At 38.7% G+C, this 12,317-nt stretch overlaps 1 protein-coding gene across 1 annotated transcript in view; it reads right to left on the bottom strand.

Moving 5' to 3' along the window:
• Positions 1–12,317, bottom strand: part of TNIP3 (TNFAIP3 interacting protein 3) — a gene marked incomplete at both ends in the record, with an annotated part of 80,736 nt that overhangs the window by 29,760 nt on the left and 38,659 nt on the right. Inside the window, 6 exon segments of the mRNA XM_080639141.1 lie at positions 998–1,156; positions 3,756–3,817; positions 3,820–3,841; positions 3,845–3,880; positions 6,506–6,622; positions 11,047–11,175. Of these exon segments, the coding sequence (XP_080495267.1) occupies positions 998–1,156; positions 3,756–3,817; positions 3,820–3,841; positions 3,845–3,880; positions 6,506–6,622; positions 11,047–11,175 (525 nt within the window).

Here is a 12,317-nt window from a genome sequence, read left to right as displayed (position 1 = left end):
ACAAATGCAGTCCACTTAGATAACTCGAAGCACCTAAAAAGTATCATCCTTTGAAGCAGGATTTTCCCTGAAATAGATAACTTCCCCTCACATAACCTGTTCTAGTGCAAACCTATTCTTCATGCTGAGGAAGACAGGACGCATTTCCCATTGTGTTAGCCCCACGCAGATATAACTTCCACTTCTGATTTATTTTTTTTAATTTGCAGTTTGGTTTTTTTTTTAATATACAGGGTTGCTTGTATATTCAGCTTCATCCTCAGCAGAAGCTTATTCCTCATGTAATCCTGTTTTACAGCAGCATACCAGAGGGAAGATACTACTGGGTACAAGCCACAGCACCTGTGATTTTCCCTTCCAGTTTAATAGTAACATTGTGAAACCTGCTGACAGCGTGCCTGCTCACCCCAGATTGTTACTGGGAACATGGGCTTTTGAAGTCTGGCTACAGTGGTATTGCCTGATGGCAGGACAATTGTATTACCTATGAATATAGAAACAGTAAGTGAAGTAGGAAATTCTTTTTCCAAAGACAGTGCCAGAGAAAGAAACATTCCAGTGTAGTCAATAAGCTTTCTTAGACTGAATAGAGGGAAAGATCAGAATAATGCCGACCGCAGCTACATTCTCATTTTTGTCTCTATCACCATGTTGAACTGGGCTCCAGAGAATTTTTACGCTGTGAAATTCAGTACCAAAGGCACTGGAACAGCAAGGAAGAAAAGAATACAACTATCAAGAAAAAAAACAGCATTTCTTCCCTTACAGATAGTAAGGGAAGAGAGACTGTACAGAGATCACCGAGGTTGTTCCAGACATAGGGCTAATAAACCAGTATAAAATCTTGATCTAGAACTGGTTACTGGTTGAACTGGTAGAACTGTTACTAGTTAGTGGTGAAGATAGCACTGTAATTGCAGCAGGTTATTCTCCTGTGGTCATTCACAATGTGAGACAGTCAGTGCCCTTGTGAAATGGGAGATGGTGGGAATCTTACTGAATGCTGTTGCTGCTCGTGTGCTCTGTGAGATGCTGGATGGACTTGAGGATCTTGATAATGAAGACCCAGAGCACAACTTCCGTAATTAACACATGGTGAGAGGAAGAGTGGAGGTGGGTAGCTGGGCCTCTCAGACTGTACTGGGAGGTCTTTTGTCTCTCAAAAAATAAGACAAGCAAAAAGAAATGCATTAGCAGCAGGATATGATGGCCAACACAATATTCACAAACAAATTCATCAGCAAAAAGCAATGGAGAAAAAAAAACCCTCCTCTCTTGGCATAGGTGGCAACACTGCTAGTTTAGACCCTTTAGATTTCATGATGTAAAAAGTCCTTTAAGAAAGCTGACTTGTGCCACACAACACTTTTTATGTGAGAAAATACTGGTTTCAAGATATGGCAAGCACATTTCTGGGTGTTTTCTATATTCAAGAAGTGTTTTCATTACACATACTAGCTTTCAACAGTTTGAAGCAGAACTACATACACATGCAAGAAGTTCTTGCATAGCAAGAAAAATAGATAATTTTGATAAAGGACCAAAATTGATGGCCTTGAGATTTAGGTCTGTCTGCCTTTTCTCAGGTTCCCTGTGTCACAGCAGTGTCACTAGGAATATGCCTTAAGGACAGAGCAAGGAGGGGAAAAACATGATTTAACATTCTATGATTCTATCAGTCACAACTAAATAATTTTACTTAAGAAAACAAACTAATAAATATTCTATATGGTTTCTGTCATGCTTTAAATCCTTCACAAGGTCTGTTTAATCATATCCCAAGGCAGGAAGAGACAAACAAGATGATCTCTAGTGTAAACTGTTGATGCAATGCAGGGACAGTCATGTTGTACACACGTTACACAGCATTTGTACAGCCCTTCTGATATGTTGTACACATGCAGTTCTGTTGGCATTTTCCTTCTTCCAGAGTGGCCAAGAAGGAGTGGGAAAGGCCTTTCAGTGTCACTTGTAGACCCCCTCTTCACTGTCACTGCTATGAGTCCACTGATTGACTGGGGTTGTGCAAGGAATTTAACCTTTTACAGTCTCTAGACAATGCAAAAATACATAGAAAGGTGTCTTTGAGTACTCTCTCCTACAAAACCTTTTTTTTACCTTCAACTTGCAGGTTGAAGGAGGTGATCCTGCCCCTCTACTCTGCTCTTGTGAGACCCCACTTGGAGCACTGCGTGCATTACTGGTGTCCTCAACATAAGAAGGACATGGAGCTGTTGGAGCAAGCGCAGAGGAGGCCACAAGGATGATCAGGGGGCTGGAGCACCTCCCATATGAAGACAGGCTGAGAAAGCTGGGGCTGTTCAGCATGGAGAAGACTGCATGGAGACCTCAGAGCAGCCTTCCAGTATCTGAAGGGGCTTACAAGGATGCTGGGGAGGGACTCTTCATTAGGGACTGTAGTGATAGGACAAGGGGTAATGTGTTCAAAATTAAATTGAAAAAAAGGAAGTTCAGGTCAGATATAAGGAAGAAATTCTTCACCATGATAGTGGTAAGGCACTGGTACAGGTTGCCCAAAGAAGTGGTGAGTGCTCCATCCCTGGCAGTGTTCGAAGTCAGTTTATACAGAGCCTCTGGCAACATGGTCTAGTGTGAGATGTCCCTGCCCATGGCAAGGGGGTTGGAACTAGGTGTTCTTAAGGTCCTATCAAACCTTAACTATTCTATGGTTTACTATGAACCACCCAGGAGTGGCTGGCCAGGGGGGGAAATATACCTTAAAGTTATTGCATACAAAGCTAACAAATTTGTCCAAGGTATTTGCGTTATCCTGGGATGCCCTGAGTGGCAGATCATTACATTCCCTCTGGTATTGCTATTTTTACACTTGCATGGAATGCTTCCAAGTACTTATAAAAGCATTGACAACTCAGGGCCCATACTGCAGCAGTGTCCAGCATCAGTCAGGATGCCCAACCTACTCTCCACCCCAACAGGAGGAAGTGGTGCTTGACAGCACTTTGCCTCAGATACTATTTCAAGACCCTACTAGTACTGATGCATGGGTTGATTGATAACAAGCCAATACTGCAGTTTCTGTTTCACAGCAATGTTGGGAGGACAATAAGTCATCACAGAACATGCTGGTAATCAGACATTCTTTTAAAACATTGCACAATTTTGTCAAGACAGGAAACCTCAAAATGTCATCATTTTTTAAAGGGGGATTTGGAAAACTCAGAGTTTTGTATGCCATGATCTTACTATGGCTTCCTGGATGTCTGTGAACAGAATAGGGACACTACTGTGAAGAGATAAAAAGAATGTTGCAATAAAAAATTATTGCAGTGGCTGCTCAGCTAATTTAATTGGAGACAAGTTTTTTCTTTTTTTCCTCTTAGTGACATTAACATCACTCTAATTCTACTGCAGAGGTCAGGATTAATTACAACAGCTTTCTATTTCAAAAGCTGGTTTGATGTTACAGCTCTTATATCAAGTGTCAGTGAAACAATCAACAGTTCTCTGGATTTATTTTTCGTTCTCCCCAATTTTAATACGTTTGAAGAGTTTTTGCAATAAATACTCCCTTCATATACTTAATTTGGAAGCAATCTCTGATCATTCCTCATCTTCTTAACTGCATTACTTCTGAATGATTTCATCCCAGGTGGTGACCTCATAAAATATAGTGTCAATTAATGGAAGCCAGAAAGCCTTGGGTTGTGTGGAAAGTGAGAAAATAAAAATAAAATACACATGTGCTGGCAATAGTAACTTTCTTTGACTCATACCTGAGAGTTTAGTTTGTTCAGCTGAGACTGTAATCTCTTGTAAATATTCCGCAATGCTTCTTCTCCTCATTAAGTCTTTCTCTGTCTTATCTCTCCTTTCTGAAGTCTTCTTTATATATTTGAACCTGCAATCATTATGACCAATATGTGAATTTCAGCAGAGCCACAACAGAAGCTTTCATCCACCTTGTTGTCTGTTTGCTTTTGTAAACACTGGCCAAGCATTGGGTGCATTCCAAAGGGATGCCTCTTCTTTATAATCCTGCAACCAAAAGTTTCCCTTGTCTTTTTTTATAACCAATACAAAATGACAAGTAGTGGCTATTTTCCAATGGCACCCATCAATCAGAACAGTTCTAGCATGCAGTCTGACAGAGCATCACCACCTCGTCCAACCTAACGATAAGCCACAATCATTAAATTACGTCCTGCCTTTTTTTTAGCCAAATAAATATGCAAAAGTGGCCAATAGGATTAATCTGTACAGCACAAGTGGTAGCATTTAGGGCTGTGGTCACGTATCAATGACCAGAAGACTTGGACTAGTCAGGACTGTCAAGGAATTTAGACCTTGGCTGGAGCACTGTGGGGAAAAAACCCCAAGAACTAGAGAAGGCTGTTGAATCCCAGATGTTAAAAAATGTACATGGAAAAAATAATTGCTCCATGTACCTTTTGTCTGAAATATAAGGCTTCTAATTCATCCCCTCAAACTTCAGCCCAAAGAACCTACTGAACCCAGTGCAGAAGAAGAGAGGAATGTTATGGAGAATTCAATATGGAAAAACGGAGGTTTCACTCTGTTAATAGACAATAAACCTTCACATACTGAAAGTTTAGCTCTTTTTATGTCACCAGGAGTCACAGTGCTTCATCCCATTCTAAAATATTGACCACCCCAGGCACAGGCAATGAGTGTACAGATTCAGAAGCAAAACACAAACCCCTAAATTAATTTGTGTTAGGCTGACTGGTTTAATCTTCAGCTAATGGGCAGACATCCACTTGGTAAGAACCTGGAGGCTGGTAGCACTTCTGAAAAATAATAGCAAAAGCACATTCGGGTGAGAACCACCACCAAAACTTTCAGAAGTCTTTCATGTCCTCTTGGTTGATGACTACAGCCTGCTGACAGTCTATTTTCAAAGAATTTGCTTGCTGTGGCTCATGCCCAGTTTTCTTTTTGCTGGCAGCAGCACTATGACTTCACAGGAGGACTGAAGAAATGTTAATAACTCAGGGGAAGAAAAAAAGTCTTCATGGGCTCTATAAATTATTTTCACGGCTTGCCTGTTGCAGGTAAGTTTTGCAGGGTTCTGTTGGGACTCAATGGTCCCTCACTAGATACAACTCCTTCCCTGAATAACATTGTATGAAACGAACAAAGGCTTTCTGTGTGGCTGCACGAGGACTCAGCTCCACAGCCTGTGGAGGGGGTGTGCATGCCCTTGACACTCTGAAGCAGAGGCAAAGCTGTTGCTTGTAGAAATCTAGGTCTCTTGGATCCCCTGTCTATCTACATACTTCTCTCCTCAGTATTTCTTCATTTCTTCTCTCCCAATTTCCCCCCCTGCAATCCCACTTCCGTCTTGCTCCCCAGGTTTATGACTTGCTGAAGCTGCAAGGGAACCATTTTGTCACAGTTTTGCCATATATGCTGTTGCCCTGAGAAAGAGGAGGACACCTCCCAAGGAATGAATACCTTCATCTCTTCTGTTGTAGTCAGGAATAGGCTGATGACAACCAAGGTCTAGCAATGCTCTGTCACGTCACTATTTGTCCCAAGAGTCCCTCCTCTGTACAGTTAGAGCATCCTGCTTCAGTTTGTGTAGGAGGAAGTCTGCAGTCACTATAATGATTTATACAACTAGAAAAATACATTCACAAAATGGATACCCCTTGACAATTCTAAAAAAAAAAAAAAAATATTATTTACTCTATTTTATTGTGTAGAATGAAATAACTCATTACTGTACAATCAAGTACAGGATTTTATCCTCCAGCATGTGGCAAGCATTACATTAGAGAGCAAAATCTGGCTCTGCTGTCAAACGTGACAGAAACAAGTATTTTATTCCCATTGAATAAAATTCCCCATTCTCATCACATCCGTTTGTGTGTCAATAATGTTAACCCTAACACTGTCCAGGATGACAGACCTAAAGTGTAAAATTATCTGAAAAATCTCATGTTTTTAAACAGATTCTTTCATATGGAAATAAAAAGAGTGCACAAAGCACTTGAATTGCTCCAAACAAAGATTGAAAAAAAATACACTTCCCTACAGTGGTTGGTATGCAGGCTACAGATGCAAATGCTTTGCCTTACACTTTGAAAAACTGCAATGCCAACACTCTAGTTTTACAAGACCAGGATTCTTAGATAATTCTCTAAACTTTTAACTTCTGAAAAAAAAAAGAAAAAGGAACACAATCAGTAAGTCATGAAGTTTAGCATTCCCTCTAGATGAAATTCAGCCCCTAACAGAGAGCTGGCAGGAGGTCTTTGAGATTCAGGAGAATCATTCTGCTGCTTTGAATTCTGCAGAAGTACTTGTTCCAGTCTTTTGCAAAGACTTAGTTGCACTTCGTAGACATGCTGTGGTAGCAGCATCTTAGACAACACTATGGCTAAACTGGTTCTTCCTTTCGAAAGCTCTACCTAGTAAGTCTATCAGGCACAGTTCTTGGGAGAAAAGGCAAAAATATGCTGTATGAAATCTATCTAGGCTTACTTCCAGCCATCCTCACCTGGTGTCTGAGAACTTCAAGTTGGGTTCTCATGTCTTCAAGGCTGTTTCTGCCACTCATCTCAGAAGGAGTCCCAAGTACAGGTGTGTGCTGCTTTTTCAACACATCCAGAAGGGCCTGAAACGTCAAACAGCAAAATTACTAATCAGAGATTCACTACATTAAAAAAAAGAAAACAAAAACATTCCTTTTAAGTTATTAGAATGCTCTCTAAAACACATTAGAGTGAGTCACAAACTTCTGGGGTTTTTCCCTTCACTTACAGTTGCTTCAACTATATACATTGAATATAAACAACACAAATAACATATTTGCATGACTAGGTCCAAATTTCAAAGCACGTGGATTACATCTGTGAATTTGAGACAGTTTAAGGGACTGTTCTTTTTACTTTTAACTGTAACCAACATTTACCTATGGAAATCATAGCTGCAAATTCACTCATAAACATCATCTTCCTGTGCAAGTCAGAATTTGGGAAAACAAAGGCAGGTTTCTAAATTCAGCTGAGGCCAAAAAACAAGCAAACAAACCCCCAAGAAGATTAAAATGTTTAAAGATGCCCTAAAATGTAACTACAGTGAAGTCTGACTGAAACATTTTTTTCACTAAGAGTATAAATTTCTTCAACTGGAACCGAAGGAAACACACTGACTGAGACAAAGTTATGTAGTCTCCATAGCTTGTCACTAGATGGTGTTATGAATACACACACTACACTGGTAATGCTCTATTTTTCACTCAAATTCTGCCATAGTTCTTTGCAGATCTTTTTTAATTTCAGCATTATTACATAGATCTCCCTTGGACTGGAATTGTTTGTAAATTGCTTTTACCCCTCTCTGTCTATAACCACACACTATACACACATACATTTTTTTTTTCACTCTAGGACAAATACTCACCATTCAGTACTGTTCAATGTCTCTTGCTTAAAATGTGGACTCAGCTAACTTCATACATCTTTGAAAGTTCAATTCCTGCCAATGATCCCCAGCTCTCTCTTGTTGGCCACATTCTATTCATGCCATAAGGGAAGGAGGGAAGAAAATTTGGACTGGGAAGAGGCAGTGGGGACAATGGCCAAGCAGGAGAACCAGTATCCAAGGTAAACCAAGGATTAGTATTATCCTAAGGCCAACAAAAAAATAATGTATTAAAAAAAAGAACCCAAAAAATTTGCATTTTCCATGGAGAGCACAGAAAAGGGTGGCCTTTTATCTTATGAGCTACTGTCCCTATGAATTGTGCAAAAGAGAAATTGGTCTAGTAGTGGCCAAGTTTGTATGCCATGTCAATACATGTGTTGAACATAAACATGGGAGGATGAAGATACAGATAGCTTACTGATTAATTCTCCTTTTGCCCTACTGGGCCACTGTTCAATATGTTGTCACTATATTGACTACTTTTCTTGCAGCTGATTTTGTAGAGTCATACCATCATATAGATGTATTAGGTATTTGGGCAATTCTTCAGGATTTCTTAGTTGTTTTTTTGTTTTTGTTTTTTGTTTTTTTGAGGAGATTCTACATCTTAGAATTATGGGAAGAAAACAAAAAAAAACCTCACAGAAAAATCCAGAATATTTGAACTTCTAAAAGTTAACTGTAGTGAAAGATTCGTTGAGGACTTTTTTAAACCTACATTTGGAAGCAATATTGCAAGACCCTATTTTATCATTTCAAATAAAACACAAAACTGCAGCATGAATAAAGCTGAACTGGTTTAGGGTCATAGATCAAAATCTTTAAGGAAAGGTTTTAAGAAGATTGAGAAATGCTCTGTGTGTGTATGCAAACTTTTGTAATGTTGTTATTAAGTCACTAGCAAATTATTGATTATTATGTCATAGGAGATTTGGGTTCCCATGTATAAAATGGAGACTAAACACTACTAAAGATAATATTCAAAGATGTAATTGGAATATGTTTCTTCCAAAATTCCCATCACTTTGAACTGACAAAAGGTTGGAGTGGTTTAGGATAATTTATGGAAGAAATAAAGATATTACTGTTCCACTGGTTTAAAAAAAAAAGAAACAAACAACAATGCTGAATAAAATTATGATGAGATACTTGAAATGAAAAGTAAATAAGCTATTTTAAATATTTAACTAAGACTTGTAATTTCAGATTAGAAAATCTGAAGAATGACAAAGAACTTCTAAGCACCTTCTAGAATTGGTCCTCTATGCAACTTTTTCCAGATCATTTGGCTATACCTACTTCATTAAAAGTCAAAGTATAAAAAAGCCCTACCAAACCAACCACTTCCTTAGCCCCTAGAAAATCATGCATCAAGGAAGCTGAAAAGAATTGTGTAGGAAAATGCTTGAGGGAGAGCTAGATGAATAATTTTAAGAAATAAAAATAAAATGTTTTTAGGGACTGGAAAAAAGATTGAATCCCAATAAAAGCTACCATTTTTGGTACCTTTCAGATGAAAGTGCAGGATAAGAGAGACAGTTACACTGAACTGTGTGTTGCAAAAGAAATTAAACTATAAAATACTGATTTTTTCCTCACTATAAAAATGAGCTCAAGAATGAAGGCATTACACAGGAAAGCAAGACTAGAAACAGTATTTCTAATGAGGAGGATAAAAGCAGAGCAGTGTGGCAGTGGCAGGATGGCTAATAATAAGGAAGATGTACCAGTGAGAAAGAACTCACAGCTCACTGAGTTAAATTGAGCTTAACTTAATGTGGTGTTAAATAATATTCATTCAGAAGTACTGGGAACTGAAACCTGAAATTGCAAGGCAAGCAGCACAGAGGTTTTCTGATTTTTTCAACATCAGAAATGGAACTGTATGAATGAAAAGTAACTACCTTGCTTTCCAAAGCTACAAGAAGGATAAGTGTTCCATGCACCTAGAAAGCTCTTAATACTCTGGATGACTGGATTGAAGTTTCATGAAGCCAAAGGTAGAAGGGTCAATGTACTTGAAGTACAAACTTTAATGTACTTAGAAACAAGTAGCAGTGTCTTCCATGAACTGAGAGCTAAGCAGTTCAAAATGACTGAGGTGAAAAACATTTATATTAGCAGGCACAGTTGTATTTTAAAAGACCAAAACAGCTGGGTCAGCTTATCTAAACTGTCCTCTAGTGAAAATTCAATTGCTCTCTGTAGCTATAGGGAATGAGCAAGTGCCCCTGAGACCAATCGTATTTTTGCTAGGGAACAGTTCTGTTTCACGGAAAGGACACATCTGCTTTGCACAAGGAATGAAGCAGATCTGCGTGAAAACTACTACCACCAGAAAAACAAATGAATATCACCTAGCCAGAAAAAAATCAGCTCAATTGAAACAGATGAAAGCATCTGATGAAAGGAGGGTTATAGTTCCAGAACAGCCTTCCAATACAAACACCGTAGGAAGAGCCTAAGTATTTTTAAGGAAAAAGTTGATTGATTTCAGAGAATTTATAAGAACTTCTATTCACTGAACCTGTGATAGCAGGGGACTAGACTTAAAAGGGCACAGAGGGTCCCTTCCAGTCATATTTACACTCATGACATGAGATTTGAAGGATGCAAATAAACAAAATCACTGAATTACTCGTGGGAAAGTGTGTTACATGAAATTGCTGTTCCATTTCAAAGAATGGCCTATTTACCCATCTGTCTTAGATCTAACCATAAGACAGCAAAATAAAACACAGAAATAACTTGTTTTACAAACGAGACCTCAAATGAAAGTTACACTGAGGCTTTGAGCAAGTCCTGTCAGTTAATTTCCAAAAGACCTAGAGGTCATATGTTCCGTCAGATCTTTTAATATGGTAACATGACATGTTTACCTCGACTTTTGTACACCGTCATGTATCACGAAGTTACACAGCAATGGTTACTGCAGTGCATTTCCTCAGGAAGTGTTTGTGTTCACCATGAAATATAAATTATTAGAAAACACCCACTGCTCCATGTGATCTTTTGATTTAACGAAGTTACATTTATTACTTTCCTTCAGTTAAAAAAAAAGAATAAAAATCCCATTTAGCTATTTTATGGCAATTTCCTCAATGAGATATATACACATAATACTTCCATGTATGTATATAAAAAGGAAGACAGGAGCATGTCTTACAAAGAGAAGCCATTATTCTTAAACATGGAATATATGTAAAACAACAGATTTTAAACAGTCTGAAATAATTTTTTAATCACAGTGTTTCACTGGATGCATATGAAAGCATCTTTGTGCCATTTCCCTTTTGTTCTAAGGAGGTAGAACATAGAAAGAGCTTAGATATGACACGTAGAGACGTTTCACAGAAGAAGCCAAGGATTCTTTTAACTTTCCTCTTTACAATGCAACCTTACTACTTGCCAAGAACAGCATGCACAGGTATTAGCCAAAGTAAGTTCTTACTTGTTTCCCCAGATCCCAAATAATGATCATGAGTTTACTAACACGAACAGGTTGTTAACCCGTGATTGAAAAGATGGGCATCCAGTAGTGTCACTGATTGACAACTGGAACGCTAGTATTAAAGGTAAAGGTCCTGGTCAGCAACTCACCTCTGTTCATACCTTATTGAGATGACTTATTGCACACTCATAATGTTCTTTCTTCCTCATTATCGAGGCATTCTTCTGCTTCAGGAGCCTGTTCTCTTCCTTCATTTCACGGAGGGCTTCACTAAGGACTTTTATTTCTTTCTGGAATGTAAAAATACAGAGAGATGCTCCTGAAATGCAGACGGAACCATTTTTTGAGAACAATTTTCAGAATATCTGCTATATGGCAGAAATGCTGCATTTTTGTTGTCCCAAACACAGCTGGGAAGGAAGGCACAGGAAGAAGGATCATTAGTAAAGACCAGATACGGTAAAGTTTGTTATAATTATTTTGACCACTCTCCTTATGATAAGACAGAGAAAACATACCAGACTAAATCCCTGCTCTCTACAGTCTGCAGTTACACAAAGGCATGAGAAAGCTGGCAGACCAGGAAGATCAGTACCAGTTCGGGATGATTATCTCAGACTTGTATTATTATTTACTTATAGGGTTAAGGCCAGGCCTAAGCACTGGTAAAGTCCCAGCAGTTCCCACTGCTATAGAACATTGAAAATGAAACCAGACCTCAGTATCACATAGTCTGAGGGTTTTTTCCACTACACAAGAGACTGAGGCAGGTCTCAGTTCACTCAAGGATTACCAAGTTACCAAGGAAGACTTCAAAATCCACTCGATTTGACCCCATCACAGTTGTTGTTGACTTGAGCTTGACCCTACCTAGTGTGTGTGCCTGCACTGTTGCCACCCCAGCAAAGTACAGGTGCAGCAGGATTTATACACCAGTCTTTTGAGATGGTATTATAGAAATTTATGGGAATTATTAAGACAGATTTGCCAAACTTTGATTCTCTTCTATCACTTTCAGCATGGCTATTTTCATTTTACATTGAAGGGAGCTAAGATCTGAATCAGACCCTGAAGCAAATAGCATTGTATAAGCTTTCCTCAGAGGGTAATGCATTCCTCACTAGCCCAGTTTAGGCAGACTGTCTTACACAAAAGCTATTCAGACATACGAAACAGAATGGCCTTTTCTACAAAACAAGAAAGTATTTTAAGTATTATTCTGCAGCAGCTTTATATGATGGAAAAGAAAAAAAAAAAACAAACAAACAAAAAGAGATCCAACAATCACATGCACAGAACACCATAGGAATCCTTCTTTTTCTATGCAATAGGCATATCTCTGTGCAGCCAGCTTCTAGGCATTTACAGTTTGAGCTCATGAGAAGTGCGTCACCATGTGCTAATTTAGTCAGTGAAAAACACCCTGCTGCTT

This window comes from Psittacula echo (genome assembly GCF_963264785.1).
Source record: "Psittacula echo genome assembly, chromosome: 1".
NCBI classification, from domain to species: Eukaryota; Metazoa; Chordata; class Aves; order Psittaciformes; family Psittacidae; genus Psittacula; species Psittacula echo.
This window is presented reverse-complemented; position numbering and strand designations above follow the sequence as displayed.